Below are 25,104 nucleotides of genomic sequence, written 5' to 3'. Positions count from 1 at the left end.
GTGTGCTGCTCCAGATCATGGCCCACTCTCAACAGGTAAGGAGTGTACTGCTCCAGATCATGGCCCACTCTCAACAGGTAAGGAGTGTACTGCTCCAGATCATGGCCCACTCTCAACAGGTAAGGAGTGTCAAAGACGCCTGCTCCAGATCATGGCCCACTCTCAACAGGTAAGGAGTGTACTGCTGTTTTAACATTCTCTCTGCACATAGAACATCTGTGTCTGCCATCATTGTGTCGCGTTGGCAGAACATATTATGTCCTAGACTTGTGTTTTTCCGATAGAACAAATTAAGTTGTATAGAGCCGACAAACACTGCTTGGACTCATGTGCACTCATGTGTCTGGACCAGCTGACTGGAAGTGATTTATTGATTTGAGAGGGCATGTGATCAGGGTTTTTGAATGTGTGGTGCCAGTCCTAGATGTGATGTGATGCTCAACATCTCTTCCTGCTCCTCTGTCTCTAGGCAGACCTTTCTGGTGTTCTACAGGACCATGATGGCCGAGCTGGAGAAGGCCGTACGCAGGATCCCCCCTGGCAAGCAGCGTGATGACACAGAGGTGTGTGTGTGTGTGTGTGTGTGTGTGTGTGTCTGTGTGTGTGTGTGTGTGTGTGTCTGTATGTGTCTGTGTGTGTCTGTGGGTGTCTGTGTGTGTCTGTGGGTGTCTGTGTGTGTGTGTGTGTGTGTGCTTTTGGAGCACATTAAAAGGAACCACTGTGTACCTCACAGAGTGGGTCAACACAATCTCGCTCTACGTTTTTACCTACATTGGGTGTGCTGTCATTGCTCTTTAAAAGGTGGTCCAGGAGTTACTGCATGAAGGTACAGTGTTGTTCAGTGTTGTTCAGTGTTGTTCAGTGTTGTTCAGTGTTGTTTAAAGTTGAGTGCTGTTGTTCATTTCCAGGTCCAGAGTGAGAAGTTGCTGACGTGGAACCTTGCTGTGAGAGACTTCCACGTCCTGATCAACTTGGTCAAGGTACAGAGACACGTGCTTGTTTCAACCCTTCTAAAGGGCTCCTGATCAACTTGGTCAAGGTACAGAGACATGTGCTTGTTTCAACCCTTCTAAAGGGCTCCTGATCAACTTGGTCAAGGTACAGAGACATGTGCTTGTTTAAACCCTCCTAAAGGGCTCCTGATCAACTTGGTCAAGGTACAGAGACATGTGCTTGTTTCAACCCTTCTAAAGGGCTCCTGATCAACTTGGTCAAGGTACAGAGACATGTGCTTGTTTCAACCCTTCTAACGGGCTCATCGGTACCTGCAGAAACCCAACTCTGCAGGTGCTGCTCGGACTGCAGACTGTCAGAGAGTATAGACACAGACATTCTGCCAAGATGCGACGTGATGGGTTTAACCAAATACAAATCCCATGACGGTGACAGATAGATTTGTCCTTGGTCCCATTGCAGGTAGAGCTTGCATTGAGCCCAACTACATTTTGGCATAGGCAAAACCCACTAAAGTTTCATTCACCTCACTGCGGCCAGGGTTTTCAGTTTCAGTACACAACCTGAATCTTATCAATGCCAAGTGACCTCTAAATGAAAACTGAAAAACGATAACCTAAAAAAAGATTTAGAGAGAGTTAGAATTCTCAAGCCAGACAAATATTTGAGAACTGATAATGAAGTCCAACAGAGCAGTTGGCTCCTGTTAGGGTTGGGACAGGTGTCTTAACCTCTCATCCCAGTCTGTTTGGGTTGGGACAGGTGTCTCAACCTCTAATCCCAGTCTGTTTGGGTTGGGACAGGTGTCTTAACCTCTAATCCCAGTCTGTTTGGGTTGGGACAGGTGTATCAACCCTCTAATCCCAGTCTGTTTGGGTTGGGACAGGTGTCTCAACCTCTAATCCCAGTCTGTTTGGGTTGGGACAGGTGTCTTAACCTCTAATCCCAGTCTGTTTGGGTTGGGACAGGTGTCTCAACCTCTAATCCCAGTCTCTCATTTTCCCTTCTTACTTTCACTCTTTGTCCAAGACTATTTTCAGAAATGGCACATTACATTTCATTTAATTATATATAGTTCATGGTCTTCATATGCAGCAAAACCACTGACTAGACTAGTCCAGAGAACTAAAGTCTTGGGACAAGTTTTGAATATGTCTAATCACGGTATTACAAAACCGTGTGCGTGCGTGTGTGTGTCTGTGTGTGTGCGTGTGTGTGTGTCTGTGTGTGTGCGTGTGTGTGGCTGCATTCTAAAGGACTCATGTAGTATCTGACAGTAAGCTGTGATGCTGGTTCTCCTGACTGGAGTGGAATAGGCATCTAACTTTGGCTTTGTGTTTTTTGCAGGTGTTTGACAGCAGGCCGGTGCTCACGGCGTGCCTGAAGGTAAGAGAATCAGAATCAGAATCAGGTTTTATTGGCCAAGTAAGTTAGCACAAACAAGGAATTTGACTTGGTAAAGTGACTCTCAGTGTGCTTACACAAAATATACAACACAATACAATACAATACAATACAATACAAACAAACATAACAGTGCAACAGTGCAATGGACTAAGAGGGACACTCATGACTGATCAGACATTGATAATTCATTGAAGATCTTTTACAATGCTGCCTGAGATTTTACTGCCATTAAAATCTTTTCCCAGCTTCATCCCATGTAGATTCATGCTGATAGGACTTGTTTCTTCTCCCCTACTGCAGTATGGGCGCCTCTTCCTGGAGTCTTTCCTGAAGTTGGGGATGCCACTGCTTGATTTCAGCTTCAAAAAGCACAAGGTATAAGGTTTAAGGTGTTACTTGATGTATTGGTATAGAGACCAGTGCAGTAAACCTCAATGATGTGAGTGATATTGTGTTAAGGGATGGTAATGAATCAAGTGTTCATACATGACCATGAGCCTTGTTTTTGCTGTTTGCATTCTGCATTCCTAAGCAGTTCATTCAACCGTCTGTGTTGTCTTGTGTGTGTTGTCTTGTGTGTGTTGTCTTGTGTGTGTTGTCTTGTGTCTGTGTTGTATTGTGTGTGTTGTTTTGTGTCTGTGTTGTTTTGTGTCTGTGTTGTCTTGTGTGTGTGTGTTGTTTTGTGTCTGTGTTGTTCTGTGTCTGTGTTGTTCTGTGTCTGTGTTGTTCTGTGTCTGTGTTGTTCTGTGTGTGTGTTGTCTTGTGTTGTTTTGTGTGTGTTGTCTTGTGTGTGTGTTGTCTTGTGTGTGTTTTCTTGTGTGTGTGTGTTGTTCTGTGTGTGTGTTGTTCTGTGTGTGTTGTCTTGTGTGTGTGTTGTCTTGTGTGTGTGTTGTCTTGTGTGTGTGTTGTCTTGTGTGTGTGTTGTCTTGTGTGTGTGTGTTGTTCTGTGTCTGTGTTGTCTTGTGTGTGTGTTGTCTTGTGTGTCTGTGTTGTTCTGTGTCTGTGTTGTCTTGTGTGTGTGTTGTCTTTTGTGTCTGTGTTGTTCTGTGTCTGTGTTGTTTTGTGTGTGTGTGTGTGTTGTTCTGTGTCTGTGTGTGTTGTTCTGTGTCTGTGTTGTTCTGTGTCTGTGTGTGTTGTTCTGTGTGTGTTGTTCTGTGTTGTCTTCAGGAGGATGTACAGAGTTTGCTGAAGACCTTCCAGCTGAGCACCAGGCAGCTGCACCACATGTGCGGCCACTCAAAGGTACCCTCCTCTCTTTCCTGGGAGTCACGGGGTTCACACTTCTGCTGCCGATCGCTTCAGTTTCATTAGTCGTTTGTCAAGAAGGAATGTGAGACATGCTTGGCACAGAAAAAGAATTGTGCACATTCCCTCCTCCTAGTCCACTTCCAGTTCATGAACTGCATATCTTCAAAACATTTTGCGATGTTCACTAATTAGCAATTATTTTTCCTCGAGTCAGGCTCACAAACAGGCTTGTTGTGTTTCACTGACAGATCCGACAGGACACGGGCCTCACCAACCATGTTCCAGCGCTGAAGAAAGGCCTGGAGCAGTTTGTGTACCGGGTCAAAGCCATGCTGACGCTCAACAACTGCCAGGAGGCTTTCTGGCTGGGCAACCTCAAGAACCGCGACCTGAAGGTAAAAGAGGTGGACCTGAAGGTCAAAGGTGGTCCCCATGGCCCTAAGCCCGCCCGCCCAGTGTTGTCACTCAGGATGGTCATGTTTGTTTTTGCAGGGAGAGGAGATTCTGTCCCAGAGGTCAACACAGGACAGTGAGGCAGAGGAAGACGAAGAGGATGAGCCGCAACAGCAGGAGCAGTCTGGAGATGAGGTGTTTGTTTTCTTCATCATTTTCTCCCATTATATGTGTGACTTGTGTAAGGAACGCTGAGGTTGTTTGCTTAACTGCTAGCTGACTTAAAAGACGCCGGGTCAACAAACTACCCAATCACACGTGTGCAAGGAAGGGGCACATTTGGCTGGTGTGGTCCCTGAGAGGTATAAACTTAAGACATAAAGGGAGATCTAGCCCCGGGAAAGGCAGTTTGTAGGTCTTAACTGAGTAGACCGGACTATTCTCATTTGTAGTTCCACGTTGGTGGAACGAACTGCCTAGTACTACCAGAGCAGGGGCGTCCCTCTCTCTACCTTCAAGAAGCTTTTGAAGACCCAACTCTTCAGAGAGGACCTCCCTTCCTAACTGGCACCTGACCAGCGCTTAACTTGCACTTCAGCAGTTACATTCCTGCACTTCTTTTTCCTTGTTTCTAGGTCGTTGTTTTCTAATTCTCATGTAAAGTAGTATTTATTGTTACACCATGCTTTTTATTGCTCTTAGCTTGACTGTTCTCTCCCTTGTACGTCGCTTTGGACAAAAGCGTCTGCTAAATGACTAAATGACTAAATGTAAATGTAGACCGTTGCTCTGTGGATCCTGATGAATCATGAAATACATTTGGAATATAGCTGGACATGCTCGTATCTTATGCAGCAAACAGCAAACACTTGGCAGAGAGTCCATCTTGTAGACCTGGGGCTATTTTTAGCTTGTCCAATAAGATATGTCTTGGTTGCCTTTGTTACTAGCTTATCATCAGACAAGAAACAGTATTATCAGCTGCCTGGAGGCGCTCTTTGCATTAGTTATGTCCTATAACCTTGCTTCTGTTGTGTGGCTCAGGAAAGCGACTCTGACGACAGGAAGAATGACCACAACAGGGGGGAAGAAGAAGAGGAGGAAGTAACGGATGACTCTGATTAAGAAAAAGAAAAAACATCTTTTCATCACTACATGTACATTGCTGTTAATGCACTCATTCCCATTGCACATACATGTTCCGTTATGCAATGCATCCTTTTGTGCAAACATATCACTGTGGTCTTCCCGTTTGCCTAGATGTTGAGGTAGTTACAGTTACTATGTCAAAATGTCCAATATCTTACTAAGCACAAAGCACTAAGCTGACTGTAGTTAATGAAGTTACCAAATGGGTGATATGGGATAACTAAAGGATAATAATAATAATTTCTGCATTTGTTGATACAATCTGTATGTTCAGAGGACAAAACTCAGACTTAACATATATATTCAGCAAGTCTAAATGGAAGATGCAACTTTATGTAAACTTATTGTTATGAATATGTCTTCCCGTATTGATATTCACTGTTTTCATAATCAAATGGTATGTTCGATAAATGGTACATTTCGTTTTCTCTAGGTCCATTGAAGATTTATTTAACATTTCATGATGGAATGCACAGCCAGCACACTACATTTACTATCATATATACATATTTTTGTCATTTAGATTCTGTTTTAGTACATTGACATAAGAGTTGATTATGCTATTGATTTTTTTATTATTATTATTATTATTATTATTAGCAGTAGTAGATGTAGTAGTACACTATTGCAACAGGATTTCTGCTAGGGCTAATACCATCAAGTATGTGTGTGTAGTGAAATATTTATGATATGTAGTTAACAAGAGTTTCTTGTTTCTTGTAAACTAAAAGATATGACGGTTATGAAACAGTTAAGTGCTGGTGTTCATATTGACAAAATTACCGTTTTTGTAAAAAAAAGCTGCATTTTTTTATTTTATTTCTCAACACGCCATCTATTGTTAAAAATCATTCTGAACCTGGCAATACCGATGCTGACGTAGAATCGACCGTTTGTGACTTCTCTAGGTGTCCCACGTCCCCCAGTACCTGCCTTGTGAGTCTCGTTTTCATTTGCTGATTGAGACTCCTCCTTCACAGGAGTTTACGCCCCCTTCTTCAGCTCCTTGCCCACTTTTTAAGCATTTTTTTTTTTTTAATTATGCAGTGGGTGGAGCTGGGGCTATAGTTTACACTTTAATTACGAATGTTTACTTTTCAAACACTGCTGCATTTTCCTGTCTGGTGTTAAAGTGCCTTGAACCCTCGGTAAATACCACGTTCGAGCTGGTGGCGTATTTACAGCAAGAAACAGCAAACTATGTAGTAAATATTGTATACATTGTGTATAAGTATTAGATGAGTGTGCGAGTTTAATCTTATTTTTAGTTTTATTAATCTTGTATGTTTTTGGCGTCTAAAATCTATGAAAGACTACAAAACATCGTAAATCCACCCCTTTGAAATGGGACGACATGGTATAACCAGGAAGCACGGCTTGTAGTGTTTCTGTGTTTAGGGAAATGAGCCGTTCGGGAAGTGGTAACGTAAGGAATAGTGTGCTGTTACGGAGGTTCGAATCTAGACCTTATTTCTCCAAGTGGCATGTAAATGTCCGTGCCCACTTCACGTCATTTCAGGAATCAGACATTTTCAGTCAGTGTGTTGCGCTGTCGCCGTTCGCTCTTTCGAAAACGAACACATCTTCGGCCAAACTGAACATTTGCTAGCCAACCTTCAGCTGGCACTGTTAACTTATTCGCATTGTATGCCAGGGACATCGCCTAGACAGCAGTTTGAACTCCCAGCTTTAACGTGACATTGTCGCATCATGTCAGACTTTATCATTTTAGCGTTGATTCTTTTTCTAGTTCTAAGTTTGATTGTCACCATCGTCTTGTTTGTACTGTACTCGGGTCTGCTCAGCGAGATTGTTATTCGGACAGGTTCTCCGCCTATTAAAAAGATTACAATAGCATACAAATTCAAAGAGGGACCTTATAAAGACTGTGGAGCAAGTTTCACTGAAGCTTGCAGCATTGGGCCAAAGCTGTCCTGCATCGGAGTGTATTACGATGATCCAAAACAGGTGAGAGAAAATTGAGATTCTCTTAGTTTTTAAGGATCGTATTACCGACCAACTCTTGCTGGTTTGAATGAGTTGCCCTTCCGTTACAGTTGGCTTAACATGATTCTGGATATTGTGATCCTTCAACGTGGCAGAAAAGGGACATCCAAGCCATGCCACGTTGTACGTAGGTGCTTGGAATAACTTTTTTCCTTGTGTGTACACTGGCAGAGAGTGGGTGGATTGACTCATGTGTGCCCTAAACGTCATCTGGCACTGACAAAGTCGTAGGTCTGCCCATGCTTGTGAGTTAAACCATAAAGGGCTGTGTGGTTGAAATATATCTACTCTACGGCTTCTGTAGAGCTGTAATTCCAACAGCCTAATGTAAGGTACAGTTTTTAGAGTGTTTTCATGGTGTGGTCAAGCCCTTACATGAGGTTGGCCCATCTGAGTTGGGATTTGCTTTAGGATATAAAGATAACTGATCAGGCAGCTTCTGGAAAAACTAAACAAATGCAGGTAAATAGGTTATCAGCTGGAAGTTATTTTTATTATTATTATTCCTGGGTTTACAGTTTCCTCATAACTGTGTCACATGACATGAGGAATATTTTGTTTGGTCAACAAGCCCAACCCACAGGAGCTGATGGTTGAAGGTGTTTGTGTACTGTGATGTCATAGCAGATAGGGCTGGGCCCGAAATGGTAGGCCTGCTGATGATGATGAAGAAGACCTAGGATTGGCCATAATCTTTTATCAATATACCGTACTCAAACCTGGACTGACTGACTTTTAGTTGAAGGTGACTATAACAGGAGGGACCACAAAGGGGTAGGCTGTGAATGAGAATGAGGTTCCCACTCATGTGCCTGTCTTCACTTCAGTGAAGCACGCCATCTGTTTCAACACGGCCCCAGCCTGTTGGGCACAGTCAGGCACAGTCAGGCACTTCTGTAGAGGAGAGCCAGAGGGAAGAGAGCCTAGCTCAATGGCCGAGTGTGCTTCAACTGCTGTTTTGCATCGGTTCATTAATGAGTGTATCATTTACCCATGACGGTCTCGACAAGCTTTTTAAAGGGGACAGGAAACCTAAAGTAACAGTGTATGGCTAAAGGACCTTACTTTAGCGCCCGGCAGAGGATGAAAACTAGAGTAACAGTGTATATCTAAAGGACCTTACTTTAGCGCCCGGCAGAGGATGAAAACTAGAGTAACAGTGTATATCTAAAGGACCTTACTTTAGCGCCCGGCAGAGGATGAAAACTAGAGTAACAGTGTATATCTAAAGGACCTTACTTTAGCGCACGGCAGAGAATGCCCCGTTGAGGGCCAAGTTAGACATGGTACATTGAAAAGTTCCAAACCCTGAAATGTTAGTAAGCTATAATGCACATGTATAGGACACACTATATAACGCACAGGACACACTATATAACGCACATGTTAGTAAGCTATAACGCACATGTATAGGACACACTACAAATCAAAGATGATGCAACCCAAATATCACAGATACAAGGCCGTTAAACATTATTGTTAACTTGACTGTTGTTGTTCCATGTCCTGCTACCACATTGGCCCACTTCACTCATTGTGCTGGCCTATATTACCAAGGTGAGTCTACTGTTGCACCATTGCACACATAGCTTCTTATAATTGCTTACTGAGGGACAAAACTAGCTTTGTGCTGCCTGTGTATAGTCTGCCAGTGTGTGCGTCCAGTCCCCTCATGGTTACAGAAGTTGATTTGTTGCATTGTGTGGCATTCCTTTTGACTCTTTGACGCATAACGTTTCCAGTTATGATCTCGCGTTTTGAATAGAGCTGTATGAGAAGTTCAGATTTACCTTGTTCTATCAGTAAACTAGAAAAGCTTTAGAAACCTTTGATAACTGTGCTGTAAAAACAGCTTTCCAAGTTCACTAACAATATAGATATATGCTGGAAGGAACTCTGAGTACAGGAGACACTGGAGGTTGCTGGGCTCACCTGATCGCTTATCTTGGGATAACATGCTGATGTAGCGCCCGGTGCACTTGCTCAAGGAATCGGCCCCTTCATGACCTTCCTTCTTTCTGCCCCCAGCAACTCTTTCTTACTCCTGAAATGTAGATCCAAAAAATGACATCCATACAAATGTACCTGCCTCAGCGTCCCTCAAGGTGTGCACTCAAATCTGTCTGTCTATAAACCCTTTTCTTCCGTCCCTATCGGGCACTGAAGTCTTGGGAAACTCTAGGGTGATTTGCACAGCACTTTGCTTTCAATGTTTTTTTTTCCTTGCTATTCTCTTGTAATCGTACCACACTTGTAAGCCGGTTTCGGATAAAAGATGAGATATATAAGAAATATAAAATTTTTGACTTTACAGCAATATTGATGTACAAGGTTGACCCTTGTGTTTGTCTGAGGTTTCATTGCACTGTATTGTATTCAAACTTAGGGTTTAATAACACATTCATTTCAATGAATGAATGAATTAATTAATTATAGAAAAATAACACATTCAATATTACAATTAATGCAAATTAATAACACTCTATGATGCCCCTGACCCTATATGCCACTGTACACCGCTCTGCAGTGGCCATATTAGATGGATATTGTCTGCGCCAGTCTGGGTTGCAGTAATAGTTTGTGTTTGTCCTCTGTGCGCTTTTGATGTGGAGCTAGCATAAGTGTTTTGGGAGGTATTGGTAGTTGGATGTTAGGTCTAAAGCCTCATCTTGGAGTTTGTATACCTCACCTCGTTTTTGAGTTTGAGATACTTATACTTAATACTTATGCAAAAACCTATGGAAATTCCCGAAGGTCATTTGTTAAATATTTCTAACTATAGCTGTAAGAACAAAATGTTATTCGACTATACTGTATCAAAAAAAAAAAACATTGCATTTGACCAAGGTAAAGCAAAGTTGTAAGGCGTGGGGTTTTTCTGCAAGGTAGCCAGATTTGATCAGTTCTTTGGGTGTATGTAGCCGGACGTAACCTAAGTTAGTTAGCTCACTAAGTTTAGATAAACTATGAGATGGGTTAATCAGGATTAAAGAAAACGTGTTCTTCAATTAAATAAAGTTCCTTGTTATTTGCCATTAATGTATGGTGAACATCAAACTGCAAAGGAGTTTTTACTTTGTCACTTAACATTAGTGGCAAATCTGACATATTTTTAAATGCTTCTCGTTGATGCGATTCATTTAGATGACTTAATCACAAAGCATGTGATTAATTAGATACATATTGTTCATCACTTGACAGCCCTATTTAAAATCATAATTTAAATTGTATTATGTATGTGTGCAATGACCTGCATTAGATTAATACAATTGTACACCACAATGGTCAATTATTTATGAATTTGTCACGTGAACAAACAACATAAAGCAGAAGGTGCAGCATTTCATGGACATGAGGACAGCAATTGTCACACACACACACACACACACACACACACACACACACACACACACACACACGCACTCTCTCTCCCTCTCTCAATAAAATAGAGCATATATTTTACAGTGTGAATGCACTGTTTTCTCTCTCTCATCATCCAAGTCTTATTCTTGGTTTGTTTCTGTAGCTCTCTCTGTCCTTTGCTCTATCCCTCCCTCTACTCCCCTGTCGCTCTTGTTTTCTTCTGGTTTTCTTCCTCTCCACTCGTCCCTTCTGGGCCATTTGAGCTGCCATATGTGTGCCTGTGTGGTCTGGATGAAGCAGGGCAGGAAGAGTTGAGGTGTGACCACAGCGTGACCGTGACAGTTGCGGTGCTAATCCAGGTTGGTGAGTGGCCAAAACCCTGGGCAGCAGATGACACAGTGACCCAGATCGGAGGAGCGCTGAGGCGAGGGTTCCTCCAGCCGTGGCGTGGCGCACAGCCAAGCGCACAGGGCTCTGCTGGCCACTTTTGTCAGGTGTGTCGTCGTGTCCCCCCCCCCTCGTTGAATCCAGTTCTCAGCACCTCGTGTAACACCTTGTTGTTTACAATTCTGGAATTTGGAGTTCTTTCTGGAGAGATGTAATGTCATTGAATGTATTTGTATCTGTTCTGAAGGTAGAGGCACTGCTTGAGTTAGGCTGAAGGTTACCTTGGTGTGTTTTGACAGACGCAGTGGTTTCATACATGTGTTATGTTTCTCCCATCGTCTCTCAAACTGGTGAGATAAAAACAGACGGGAGGAAGCACAACAGCAGGGAGAGGTGCTCCTATCTGATGCTTTCCCCCGAGGAGAGGCTCTGTCTGTCAGACACGTGTGCAGGAAGGAGACTCGGTGTCCTCCAGCCCTGGCTCTCTCTGTTTTAACATCAGCCAATGAGAACCATGCATTCTTGATGACTATAGCATGTTGACCTGGTTTGGGCTTAGTGAAATGGTTTTGTCATTTGTGTAGTGTGGTGCAAGTAAAGTGTTGGTCAGTAGGTCTGAAATGATCATTTTGTTTTTCTGGTTTGAAACCTAATTTGTCACTCGCTTTTTTAACGTCTGTTTTTCATGTCATTCCATCATGTCTTTGTTGGCATTCATTCTTTCCCCCTTTCTGTTACTTGTGTGAGAGAAAGGGTCAAGGACAAGAATATGGAGAAACGAGTCTGTAGGAGTATTAGTACTCGTACTCGTCTGCCGCGGGTGGTGTATCAGTTGTGACATTACCTGATTGTCACTGTCACTTCAACAGAGCTGCTTCAGTGTAATAGGCTACACCTTGGGTGAGTGGAATAACGGTGACTTGTATGCACCACTAGGTGGCAGTAATACCATATCAAAAAGGGGTCAGTGTGAGTTCTGTAGATATGAGAATGCTCCCTGTCTGTTCTCTCCCCATTGCTCAGTGGTCTTTTCCCTCGGATACCGTAACTGCCAAAACACTTTGCATAGACATTTGAAATAGTTCATTCACATGGAACCTAGTACATTTTTAAATGTTCTTTAAGCCAGTCATTTACTTTTTCTTTTTTTTTCTGTTTTTAGTGAAGCTCGGCCTTTAAACCAATCCGATGCTCAAATAAGCACACATTTAGGGACTGGGCTTTCAGAACTTCTGTGAAATTTGTTTACACAGGTGATGGATGGAGTGGAATAAGGAGGAGAAGAAAGAGTAGCAGAATGGAAAAAAAGAAAAAAATCTTTGGCTACCCCTATTAGCAGGTCTTATTAGGTCTTATAGATATTATGTCTTTAGTGCTAAATATGAACATTTATGGAAATTAGGAAAATGCCCTTGTTTCTACACCTCTCTCTCCTTTTTTGTGTGTTTGTGTTTGTGTTGCGCTAGCACGTCTTGTGTGTTTGTGTTGCGCTAGCACGTCTTGTGTGTTTGTGTTGCGCTAGCACGTCTTGTGTGTTTTATGTTTGTGTTGCGCTAGCACGTCTTGGTGTTTGTGTTGCGCTAGCACGTCTTGTGTGTTTTATGTTTGTGTTGCGCTAGCACGTCTTGTGTGTTGTGTGTTTGTGTTGCGCTAGCACGTCTTGTGTGTTTGTGTTGCGCTAGCACGTCTTGTATGTTTGTGTTGCGCTAGCACGTCTTGTGTGTTTGTGTTGCGCTAGCACGTCTTGGTGTTTGGAGCTGTGTTGTGATGCGCCTCTCTGACTGACAACCTCAGCTCCGTGCTCAGAGAGCACAGCCTCCCAGACATCCAATTAGCAGCAGGCCTCATTCTCACAGACGGAGATGCCTGAGCCCTCCATGTCTTCCTCTCTCTCTCTCTCTCTCTCTTCCTTTCTCTTCTCCTCTCCTTTCTCTGTCTGTCTGTGCCATTTTAATTGGCATAATGCTCTTAGCTCATTACCATCCAAACCCAGGGGTGTTGACACGGACCGTTTCAGAAGGTCAGCCTTCGCAACAGAGTCTGGTCCTGCTGGCCAGGGGAGCAGAAAGGTTTGATACACCAGCAAAATGATCCTGTCTGTCTCCTCCTCATCCTCCTCCTCTTCCTCACAGGAGAGTGCACTGGGAAGGCTCAGCAGAGATGTGGGTGGTGAGGGATGACTGTCTATTTGGAGTGAAACTCTTAACAATGTCTTCAAATCTTTTTTAATCTTGGATTTAAGTATTAGCTTTCTGAAGGGTAGCGGTCACCAAATAGATGAGTTGGATGGGTTAGGTCACAGCTTTGACCTCTGCTAACCTGGGCCAGTGAGGGACTTTCCAAAGTCATACGCAGTATTGCAGTATGATCACAGTACTATCCATAAGAGGCCCTGTTATAGGTTGTTGTTGTGTTATTGTTTTCTGACATATTTAGTCCGATTTGAATCCTGCTGGTGCATTCTTGACACTCCTCAGTCCACTCATCGCAGAGAGGTGAAAATGAATGTCATCCCATCGCCTTGCCGCCACATCTCAGCTCACATGCAAGTAGCGTGGGGCCTTTGTTTCCTGAAGAAGTGCAAGTAGCGTGGGGCTTTGTTTCCTGAAGAAGTGCAAATTGGCAGCTGCCTGCATCACTTTGAGAGTCTGGTGACGTTCCGATTCATCAGGAGGAATCTCCCATCAGAGCGGTGGGTGCTCAACACTCCCGGCCCAATTTATTAGCATCTTGCTTGCAGCCAGGCCGCTGGGTGCTAGGGGGGGGAACATGAAAGGAGCGCTTGCTCTTCCTGATCTTAAAGGGCGGGCGGGCGGGATGAATAGGTGGGGGTATGGACAAAGATGCTCTGTAGTCTGTATTGAGAGGAGAACAAGTCAATTCCACCACCAAACAGACGCAAATTGCTCTCCCACACAAACCCCCCAGAGACTCCCTGAAGTCCTCCGAAGGGGGCTGTGTTGTGGCATAGAGCTGGGGAAATGGCCTGAGTGTTCCATCTTGAGTGATGTGGAAAAATAATGGAAATATTTCATTGGATATTTTCCTGTGCCCCTCATGCGTGCTCTAGTTTTGTATGGGAATGCCGTATGATTTTGTATTTGATACTGTGTAGTGTGGTACGTGATACAAAATGATGCTAGGGACAGTGTACAAGCAGTGATGTTAGTGGACCATGTCTTCTGCTGGGTGACAGATGGTAGACAATGTCTCTCTAAGCTGTATGAGTGTATTAGCATTGCTTCTCTACTCAACCACTCCGAATAGTTACAGTGCCAGACCAATATAAGGGGGAACTGTGATTAGTGTTTCTTCATCAGCACCGCTCTCAAGACTGACATTTCCATGAGTAAGTAAGTCTGTGGGTGTCTGTAGTTTGTTGGCGTCTCATGGCCAGGGACAGATAGAGGCACTGTGCCCTGTGTGATTGTGTCAACAACAGAGGTTTCGCTCAAAGCCTCCATCATCACATCTCTCTTGCAGGGAGTGAACAGGATGATCCTGGGGGTGATGAGACTTTCTGAAACACCTGTGATTTTCACCTATTTTTCTTTATTTTTTCCGCTACCTGTCTTGCGAAATTTGAGACAGAGGTGACAGCTGCTGGAGATATTGCCTCTGTGTGTTCATGACAGTTGGCAGTAGCAGTTGTGTGTGCGGAAGAAGTACATGCAATGTACCAAACATAAGACATTTTGCAACAGGCAATCATTTTAGGGTTGACATCTATGAACCACATTCTAACTCAGTCCGAGCTTCTTTTTCTTTTTGCTGTGAAAATAGGTCCTGAAGCCCCTGCTGGTTTGAGCCCCTAACCAGCACTTGTCTCTTGCAATTCGCACACATCCAATTACCTGTGGATGCCTCCATTTCCTCCAATGCTATGTGGAAGAACAAGCAATTTCACTTTTTTTCCCTGGAAGCATTATTGGTGTCCCTGTGGTGGGTAGACACTCCTAAAGAGCTGGTGGGGTGGGGTGGGGGGGGGGGGGGGGGGGGGGGGGGGGGGGGGGGGGGGGGGGGGGTGCCTGACCTTTTCTTCCCTCTCATGGAACGTAGATTGCAATCAGACAAGTGCTGGGCCTTACACTCCAAATTGGAGCCCATTTGTGATCCAAACATGTCATCCTAACTACTGAATGACCTCTGCCTCTGTCAGACACACACACTATATGAAGGAAAATGTGGTGCTCTCACAAGTTGAAATCACAGTCGTGTCCTGGGTCTTTCCTGTCAGGGAAATGTCATCTCAGCTGGGACTCACGTATGAAAACAAGAGATCATTCGTCTTAAGGGACGTCGCCTGGTGAAATGAAACAACGCATAGAATAAACGAGCAAAACACTCATGTTTGATGTGTGAACTTTTTCTTTTTCTATGTTCATGTTCTTGTCCCGACTACAGCTATTTGTATTCTTCATTTCCTGCCTCATTACTTCAGCTTGGATGCGGTGCGGTTCAATTGAGAGCATGCCGTCCCTCCAGAGTGATGCACGATTAGTCTCAATTTCAGCCCGCGTGTGAATCTGTGTACCATGTTGTCTGCCCATAGGGGGCTAATGACTTGCAGTCCAAGGGTTTGACAACAACAATATCTGACAGTTGGTTCGGTCTCCCATCTCTGTGGTGTCAGGACCAGACAGACAACTTTGTGTTTCTCTTCAAAAGCCAACGTAGTTTCTTTGAACTGGCTCCTGGCCACTGTCAAGTTGGCATCCCTCAGCTGCAAGCAGACAGGCTCAGGGCTGGTCGTGATTTTATATTTACACAATATCAAGAAAACGATTCTTGACTTGGAACTCTAAAAAAGAAATGGATAACAATACAAATAGAGTACAGGAGGTAACGCATCAAGATGTACTGAACAAGAGCTTACATAAGTGTTTTGGCTACAGGTGATTTGGGTGGTTTTGTAATCACTTACCTAATGTGTAAGCTCTTGTTACACCTTACCATAGTTCAGTTTGTTTTGTTGGGAGGAGGCAGTGTCACATGTACAGTTCTTTGGAGCACTACCTGGGTCACATCAACACCTTTAAAGAGGACCTCTTATGCTTCTCTGGTTTCTCCCTTCCCAATAGTCTGTTCTACTGTATAGCTTTTTGTACACGGAAATGGCACAGAGGGGGTTACAAAGCCCAAGAACACGCCGGAAGGAGTAGCCCCATCAGAAACCACTTTTTCCTCAGTTGCCTGAAACGCCTTGTTGGAATTCTAGCCCTTTTTCTTTGTTACAAGATGACGTAATCCCGTAGCACAATCCTTATTGCCCACCTAGCTGACCAATCAGAGCACACTGTGCTCATCAGGACTGGGGGGGGAGAGAGAAATTGAAAAATGCTTAATTTAACAGGGTTGTCAAATGAAAATAATAATTTACTGAGGCAACTAATAAATAGATGTGTGTGTTTTATTGACGTTATGTGCACTCGCATGTACTCAAGCCAAGTATCAGAGTTCCATCATTCCCAAATTTCACCAAGTGACATAAAATCATAGAAATTCAATAATAGACACACAGACAACAGACAACCACTCCAGAGGGTTTGAAGTTTTTTCCAGTACACACACACACACACACATTTGAGATCACTGTTAATATTTTCTGAACATTCCACGGTGCATAAAGCATGTAGTTTAACTCTTTAGTGTGTTGGATCAATTCCACGCTGCAAATGGTGCTTCATTGCATGAGGACCCGAGGACATTGTCCCTGCCCAACCCCAGGGAGTGAGTGGCAAGGTCCTCCCATCATTTTGAATGCTTTGAAAAGCCCAGACAAACAATCACTCACACTGGGACAACTCTGACCACGACCTGGTCATGCTTGATGGAGGCTCTCCTGTCCCACTGATTGGAAGGCCTTTATGGGGCACGACCTCTGACCCCTCCCACAGCCAGGAGCCCCAAGGAGAGACGCGAGATGAGGTTTTTCCCTCTGTAGTGGCCCCGACACGGACATCATTTCGCCCCTGAACTAAGAAGAGAAACTGTTAACCTCCTGTCAGATCCCTCATCATCAAAGATGGTAGGAGGCAGGAACAACCCAAAATGTCTGTCAACCTACCCACCCTTGTTGTATTATTAACATGAGATAAACAATCCCGGTCTGCCGATATCTTGGGACATCTGTGTTTGTTGATTTTGAAGGAAACCGGCTACGTCTGACAGGGGCTTTCTGGGTTGCCTGTTACATTTTTCATGAGCTGGTTTTCCAGCCTGCATCTCTTACCTGCCCAATAATGATGCAGATTGGGGCCCCCTCTGGAGACTCTGGTGCAGAGAGGTTCACCCTCCTTCCTCAAACACTCCCCCTTGTGCATTACTGATGACTGATCTTGAGCTGGGATGATATTGAGAATATCAAGTATTCCCAGAAGCCAAGTGCCTGCAGGGAGAGCTAGCAGGAGAAGATGAGGCGAGTAAATCCTCGTTACGCGTCCGCTAATAGAGAAATTCCTTCAGCAGGCCTACCCTTTTATTGTCGGAGAGCCGTCATCTGTCAAAAGAAAAGGGGCCCCTCGCACCTTCGAGCAGAGAAATTGGTTTCAAAATTACTTTTCTCCCCAACAGGCCTCCGGAGGCCCTACTCAGAGGAAACCAAGCTGAAGATGGAACAGCAGCGTTTTGGTGTGTCTGTCGGCCATCTTTTGAGTCCCGTGGGCAGAGGGTGCTTTCATGTCCCTCCTCTTGTGTGAGATATGAAAAATAATGAGCTTACATGCAGTTGGAGGATGGGGGGAGGGGAGGTGGTAGATTAAATGGTGTGGGGAAGATAAAGGAAAGCTCTGTCGACTCAACTGCCCAAAAATGACATGATCCCTTTTTTTTCCGTCTGTGGCATTTCTTCTCTTGCGATAGGTAGAGTCTTGAGTGAGTGGATAATATATCGGGTGTGCAGCGATTTGTGTGCAAAGGGGCAAAAGAAAAGAAAAGAAAAGCCGAATGATTTGCTTGGTGGAGATCTGATGGAGGCCAACACGGCCACAGCTGTATGGGCCAAAGTGACAACCCTGTGCCCAATTATGCAGAGAGCCAGAGAGAGGGAGATGAGAGCCAGAGAGAGAAAGAGAGAGGGAGATGAGAGCGAGAGAGAAAGAGAAAGGGAGATGAGATCGAGAGAGAAAAAGAAAGGGAGATGAGCGAGAAAGGGAGATGAGAGCGAGAGAGAAAGAAAGAAGGCGCTTCAGTTCTTCCACATCAGTTGCTGCTCCAGCTCCACTCCATGCATACACAACCTCAGCCCAGTTGCTGTCCTCTCAGGCTGCCCGTAGCTTTCTTCATCCACCCTTAGTGGGTGGTTAAGCATGTACTGTGTCTGTTCAAGACCAGCGGAGAGAGACCACATAAGAGGCTTGATCCCGCAGACCCTCTGTTGTCATGCTCTCTCAAGTAAATGTGGTGCTCTGGACAAAAGCGTGGGTAGTGGATGCAGGGCGGACGGGAGAGATTGTGCTCTCTCTCGGGTGTGTTGCGCTCCGGCTGCATGTGTGTGTGTGTGTGGGTGGTGAGTGATGGCCAGTCCACTGAATGGGATCATTAGTTGGCTTGGGGACTTTGGTAACAAGCCTTTAGTCACATACTCTGGAGAACAGAGAGAGAGAGAAGGAAAGAGATAGAGACCAAGACACACACACACACACACATTGAGAGGGAAAGTGAGGGAAGGGAATTCCATTAAGTGTGATCGGGCCGTGGGTGGTCCGCTGTCTTCCCTGGCTCACTTATGTTGATTTAGCTGGGTCTTATCACAGCAGCCCAGTATTGACAGGCAGTGGCCATTATACTGCAAGTCTGTTGACACTGTCTGTGACACTCGTTCCTTGTCTGTGGGGGAGTGGAGCAGACACGCTGAAGTGCAAGCGATGAATTCTGCCGCCCATGCACTGACAGGCCTATCAGAGCAAAGCATCGTAATGTCACTGATGGCCTACTGTGTTTGGGAGCCATAGTAGATGCGGTTATTGCGATTGGCTAATTTATAGAGGCCAAGTGGTGCGTCTAGTGTCCGTTGTGTGCTCTAGACACCGGGGGGGGGGCGGGGGGGGTGGTGCTCTGTGGGCTGAGCTCTGAGTCACTGTGCCTGCAGGTTCCAGTGTGACGAGCAGACGGTTCCGAGTAGTGCCGGTGCCGCTGCTGCCGTGTCCAACAGATTGCCTGGTGCCGCGGTGTGGAGAGTGTCAGTCATCATTACTCACCTGGCCCGCCTGGCACACAACAGGAACAAACGTGTGACAAAAACAGGGATTTTTAAATGTCCCAGGGGCGTCCACAGAGTCACTCGACTCTTACCTCTCCCTTCACTCTAAGAGGAGACTTGTACCTACTTCCATGGGCTTTAGACCTTACGGATGAAGGAAAGAACATTGTTTTTCAATATGGAACGCATGAGTATGAATCCGGTCCTTATAGAACCAGTTGATGCACCAGCTGAAGACTTGCATGGATGCAGGCATCTTTTCACTTTTCACTTTTCACTGTTATTGTTGACAGGCCTCCCACTGTACTCAGTGCTTCTGGTGGGGAGTCTTTCAGACCTGGCTCTCCCCTCTTTCAGACCTGGCTTTCCTGACTAACTGCCGCCAGCACACACACGTGGAGGTGCGCGCTGCACCATCAATACATTTAGACGCGTGTTTTGGGGAAAATGTGTCAGAGTAGAAAAATAAACAAACAAACAAAAACAGCAGTGGGAACAAGGAGAGTTGGCGTGGGCATTTGGGCCAATGAGGATGGTGAGCAAGCAGCCGGTGGAGTCGAGAGACAGATGAGAGAGGTACCGGTGGCGTGGTGATGGGGAGTCGGAGGCCGGAGAGGCCGTGAGCAGTGCCCTGCGCCATCTGCACCATGGTTACGCTGCCAGCCGCCCCACAGAAGGAGTTGGTCACACACACACACCATAGAGCGAGAAAACGCCTACCACAGCAGCTCCCACAATTCATCTCTCCTGGATCTGAACTCCATTAGCTGCCACTGTGGCAGGCTAGTTATAGGGGGTTTAATAACAGGGTGTAGTTTTAATGTGCTTTTTAAATAATGTCGTTAAAGGCACTTAAACATTTTATATGTTTGTCTGTAGGGCATGGTTTTGAAATGATTTAATGACAATTTAAAAGTACGTCTTCAATTCACAATTCGTAGGCTGTAGTTTTTTGGGGGTCAGTAATTGCTTGCAAGGACTCACAGAAAACAAACCCTGAAGTGGGTCTGCAATGCATTTCAGGATTTTCCATCATCCGAAATCGTTGTGCTGAGGTTTTACTAATGACATCCATCTTGTCTTTCACCATCCCTCTCTCTCTCTCTCTTTCTCTCTCTCTCTCTCTCTCTCTCTCTCTCTCTCTCTCTCTCTCTCTCTCTCTCTCTCTCTCTCAGGTGCCTGAAGACAAGTGTCGTTATGCAGTGGGCAGCATTCTGAGTGAGGGAGATGAGAAACCAGACGAGGATCTCCTGAAGGAGTATGAGAAATATGGCTTCAGTCTGATGTCCTTCCCAGAGGTGGACCACGCCGTCACCACCACCTTTCCCAACAGAAGCCCCATATCCCCTTACATAGCATCCTACAGAGTCTACCCTCAACTGGCATACTACATTGAGGTGAGCATGATGTTACATCAACTATCCAGGCATTGTTGCCATGCATCATCTGGAGGTTAGCGCTGGAGTGAGTTATTTCAGGTGTAGAAATCAGTGGGTTATTCCTCATCCATCTCTTCTCATCACTTTTTTTCCTGCTATGTTGAAATGTCTTCAATCCTACAATATCCTTACTTGCAAAATACTTGTATTTTTCCCTCAAGGGTGTGTTAAAGAAAAAAACATATTTAATAGTGAAACACATTTAAAAAATACAATATTACAGTATACGTCTAAAGACGGTCATGGGAAGTGTTGGCCTAAGAGTTTTTTTTTAAACATTCCAAGCCAGTTCAACAACCATACGGTCGGGTTTTAGATAGTGACTTTTGCCACAGTTCCATACCAGAATGTGTCTTGTTGCATTGCACATTTACACTCAAGCTGCGTCTGGCCTGACCCTTAACAATTGAGCTCTCCTAGTATTAGGAGCTGATTATAATTACAGGGATATCCATTGTGTTTTTTCATGGCTTGTGGCCCGTTAAGCCCCTACGTCATTGCCAAGCCTAGCCCTGTTTGTGTTGTTTAATTCATCACCGGTTGGACCCGTCTAATCACAGATATTAACAATGGATGAATTCTGTAAATGAGTACGCTTGTGTGCCATCTTCCAGCTCTGAGCTCTATATCCTTGGGCTCTGGGAAGCTATTGACATTTCCCTGTGACATTTACGCTCTTGCATTCATTGCTGGCCATCATCCTGCATGCGTAATGAGACAGGTGAGGGCCGGAAGGTGCCGGGCTGCTCGTCTGAAGGAGAGAGCCTCAGGGTGGACTAGCTGAGTGGACCTGATGAGGTCAGAACGCATCGGGTGCAACTTCCTCTCACGTCCCACTGAAGGCAGGGAACGTGTAGTGTTGGCTTGTGAAATTTCAGTTCTGAAATGCATTGCTCTTTTAGCTTTATCCAAACTATTATTGTGTGCTTGCACAATGAACAAAGCATGCAGAGGAACAGAAGATTGAGAGTCTTCTTAGTATGTCTAAGACTGAGACAACGTACATGGCATAAAATAATCCAGAGGTCCGTCAGGCTAACTCCAACGCCTGGGTTGGCTACTGTAATCATAGCTGTAGCAGGGGAGTGGTATTTACATAGAATGTAACTGAAAGCAGGGTAAAGCATTGAACTTTCTGTTTGTTTAAAACTTTGCTTAATACTTTGATGATTATGATGAAAAGAACAGGCCAGTCATGGTTTTTAGGAAAAATATCTTCCAAACTGGTTTCACTGTAGCATGCTTACATGCTGCAACTGCTGGTGGCGGAGGTGATTCCCTCGCTTCAGTAAGAGCGACTGCTTCTTCTTTCCCCCTCACACACTCTGTGAGGCGGTGTCTTGAGCACTCAGAGAGGCCACATCAACAACACTCTACCCAGGAACCCCCAACCAGAAGGATCTGTGCTTTGGATAAACATGGATTTGAGAAGGTCTCCCCCCAGGTGGAGAGTTGTCCATGTCTGGCAGAGGGAAAGAGAGAGAGAGAGATGCGGGGGTGCAGTGGAGTGGTTGTTTACTCGTCCTTCTGGCGCCTCTCTGCTGGAGACCCAGCCGTGTGTAAGTGCTGAGAAGTGAGGGAGGAGAGGAGAGGAGAGGAGAGGAGAGGAGAGGAGAGGAGTGCCGTGCCATCAGTACACAGGTGCTGGCAATGGGTCTCTCTGAGGTATGGGGTCCTCCATCTGTCGGGGAACAGCCTGGGAATGAGAGAGAATGAGAGAGAGAGAACGAGGGAGTGAGAGAAAGAGAGAGGGAAAAAGCAAGAGATAAATAAAGACAGAGATTAAGAGATCTAATAATGGAGAGACAGGCAGAGAGATTCACGAGCCTGCCTGCCTGCCTGCCCAGTAGCCTCCATGCCTGCTTCCCTGCTGCCTAGCCAACATGGCAACCATTCGGCGTGACGGCATCAGCTGTAGACACTGAGGGTGGTAGTGCCCTCCGCTCTCCGCCATCTTCCATTTTGTTTTGCACTTTTATCTGGCCTTTTCTTTTTGTCGGTCACTATGCAGAGGACACAATTAGCAGTAGAGCTGAAATCAGACCGTTTTTGGACAGTTCTATTCCCCTGTGTGTGTGTGTGTGTACACAAACACTGACACAAAAACACACACACACACACACACACACACACACACAGACGCAGACACACACACAGAAAATGACATCAAGTATTGTTGTTATTTTATGACATAACAATTCCCCTGCTGTCCAGCAGTCAGGTGATGTAAGTACTGTGAAAGAGCGATGCATCTCCAGCAGTCCCACCTTCTCTCTCTCTCTCTCTCTCTCTCTCTCTCTCTCTCTCTCTCTCTCTCTCTCTCTCTCTCTCTCCCCGTCACGTGACGCCAAGGCCTGTCACACTGACCCAGGACCCTTCCACAGCTCATTAGAAAGACTGCAACAGCTCTGCTGACCTAGTAAAGGTGGATCAGACTTAATGACAGATGAGGCACAAAACTAGGTACATGTGTACAGTCAGTGTGGGTGGGAGAGACTGGACTAACCGAAAGAGAGAGGGGGGGGGGGGGAAGACATGGACAGGCCGATTCAGAGGGGGGGGGGGGGGGGGGGAGATGGACAGGCCAAATCAGAGGGGGGGGGAGATGGACAGGGAAGAAAATGAGAGCGAGAAAACGAAATGGAGGTGATGAGTGATAGAGAGAGAGAGAGAGAGAGAGAGAGAGAGAGAGAGAGAAAGCGTTGGGCATGGGGTGGTCAGAGACGTGTCTGAGGGTTCCCGTGGAGCTGATGAATTATGGAGGGTGGAGCAGGGGAGGCTGCGGCGGTGAAGGCCTGTCCGCTGGATGATTCATTAGGCAGCGCAGGAGCACTGGAGTCTGGGGCCCGGAGGAGTGCATCAGGGGTCAGTGGGTCTGAGGCTGGGCAGCACTGCGAAGGGCAGCACACACTCTTCATTCATCCACTCTTCATCCTTCCACTCTTCTTCCATCCACTCTTCATTCATTCACTCTTCATCCATCCCCTCTTCATTCACTCTTCATTCATCCACTCTTCATTCATCCACTCTTCTTCCATCCACTCTTCATCCACTCTTCATTCATCCACTCTTCATTCATCCACTCTTCTTCCATCCACTCGTCATCCATCCACTCGTCATCCTTCCACTCTTCATTCATCCACTCTTCATCCACTCTTCATTCATCCACTCTTCATCCACTCTTCTTCCATCCACTCTTCTTTCATCCACTCTTCATCCATCCACTCTTCATCCATCCACTCTTCATTCATCCACTCTTCATTCATCCACTCTTCATCCTTCCACTCTTCATCCTTCCACTCTTCATTCATCCACTCTTCATCCTTCCACTCTTCATTCATCCACTCTTCATCCTTCCACTCTTCATCCTTCCACTCTTCATTCATCCACTCTTCATTCATCCCCTCTTCTTCCATCCACTCTTCTTCCCTCCACTCTTCATTCATCCACTCTTCATCCCCTCTTCATCCACTCTTCATTCATCCACTCTTAATTCATCCACTCATCTTCCACTCTTCATTCACTCTTCATTCATCCACTCTTCATTCATCCACTCTTCATCCCCTCTTCATCCCCTCTTCATCCACTCTTCATTCATCCACTCATCATCCATCCGCCTGCCGCCTTTTCCGCCTGCACTTTTAACGCTACTGCACCATCAAGTTATTCCAATGAAATCAGAAGAGCAGGGTAATTAACACAGCGCTACCAAGAGACGGCTAATCTTTGCTGTGGGCTGCAGAGGCCCTCCACAGTGTGCTGCAGGAGAGAGAGAGAGAGAGAGAGAGAGAGAGAGAGAGAGAGAGAGAGAGAGAGAGAGAGAGAGAGAGAGAGAGAGAGAGAGAGAGAGAGAGAGAGAGAGAGAGAGAGAGAGAGAGAGAGAGAGAGAGAGAGAGAGAGAGAGAGAGAGAGAGAGAGAGAGAGAGAGTTGTGGATTAGTGAGCCAGCTGGCCCAGCCACAGCAGCCACATTGACAAGAGAATTAGCCATTATTAAAGGTTAGGCTGCATTTATATACCAGTGCTAATCAACTCCACTATCTCTGGGCTTGCAGGTGCAGAGATTGCGCTCTTATAAGAGAGACAGAGGAAAAAGAGTAAGAAAAGACATGGTGTGGAGTGAAAGACAAAGGTAGAGAATGAGACTGTGGGAGGCGTGAAGAAGAAAGGAGGATTAAAAAGAGATAGTGAGAGGGTGGGGAGAGAGGGCACAAAGACATTAGATCCAGAGGAAGTGTTTTAGAGCAAGAGGGGGGTTTAAGAGAGAGGGTGTGAATGTATACGTGAATGTATACGTGCTCGTATGTGCGTGGCGTGGAAAGCTGGCCACGTGTCTTGGCAATGAGTGTGGGCATCTTGAGGCGGCATGTGCAGAGGGTTAAATGGGCCGCCGACACCCATCTGCCTCCCTCACTCCCCCCCCCCCCCCCGCCCCCCCATCTCCTTCCGACGTATTCACACCCACCCACTCACACTTCCACTCACACACTTCATCTCATCAGTATCTCTCCATCCTTGTTAATGTGCCCAGGGCAGCTCATCAACCTCCCCCGCCGCT

The 25,104-nt window shown here is 45.5% G+C and overlaps 2 protein-coding genes across 2 annotated transcripts in view; both read left to right on the top strand.

Annotated features, from left to right (window-relative positions):
* fancd2 (FA complementation group D2) overlaps window positions 1–5,577 on the top strand; it is a 25,093-nt gene extending 19,516 nt beyond the window's left edge. The window contains exons 37-44 of the mRNA XM_031568441.2: window positions 470–563; window positions 909–980; window positions 2,302–2,340; window positions 2,662–2,736; window positions 3,529–3,603; window positions 3,858–4,004; window positions 4,102–4,197; window positions 5,047–5,577. Coding sequence (XP_031424301.1) covers window positions 470–563; window positions 909–980; window positions 2,302–2,340; window positions 2,662–2,736; window positions 3,529–3,603; window positions 3,858–4,004; window positions 4,102–4,197; window positions 5,047–5,127 — 679 coding nt within the window. The 3' untranslated portion in view covers window positions 5,128–5,577. The remainder of the gene's footprint in view (window positions 1–469; window positions 564–908; window positions 981–2,301; window positions 2,341–2,661; window positions 2,737–3,528; window positions 3,604–3,857; window positions 4,005–4,101; window positions 4,198–5,046) is intronic.
* A 442-nt stretch (window positions 5,578–6,019) lies between these two features.
* tex264a (testis expressed 264, ER-phagy receptor a) overlaps window positions 6,020–25,104 on the top strand; it is a 72,773-nt gene continuing 53,688 nt past the window's right edge. Inside the window, exons 1-2 of the mRNA XM_012833118.3 lie at window positions 6,020–7,119; window positions 20,284–20,505. Coding sequence (XP_012688572.2) covers window positions 6,862–7,119; window positions 20,284–20,505 — 480 coding nt within the window. The 5' untranslated portion in view covers window positions 6,020–6,861. The remainder of the gene's footprint in view (window positions 7,120–20,283; window positions 20,506–25,104) is intronic.

This window comes from Clupea harengus, chromosome 5 (assembly GCF_900700415.2).
Source record: "Clupea harengus chromosome 5, Ch_v2.0.2, whole genome shotgun sequence".
Taxonomy (NCBI): Eukaryota; Metazoa; Chordata; class Actinopteri; order Clupeiformes; family Clupeidae; genus Clupea; species Clupea harengus.
Note: the sequence above shows the minus strand (reverse complement) of the source record. Positions and strands in the feature narration are given on the sequence as shown.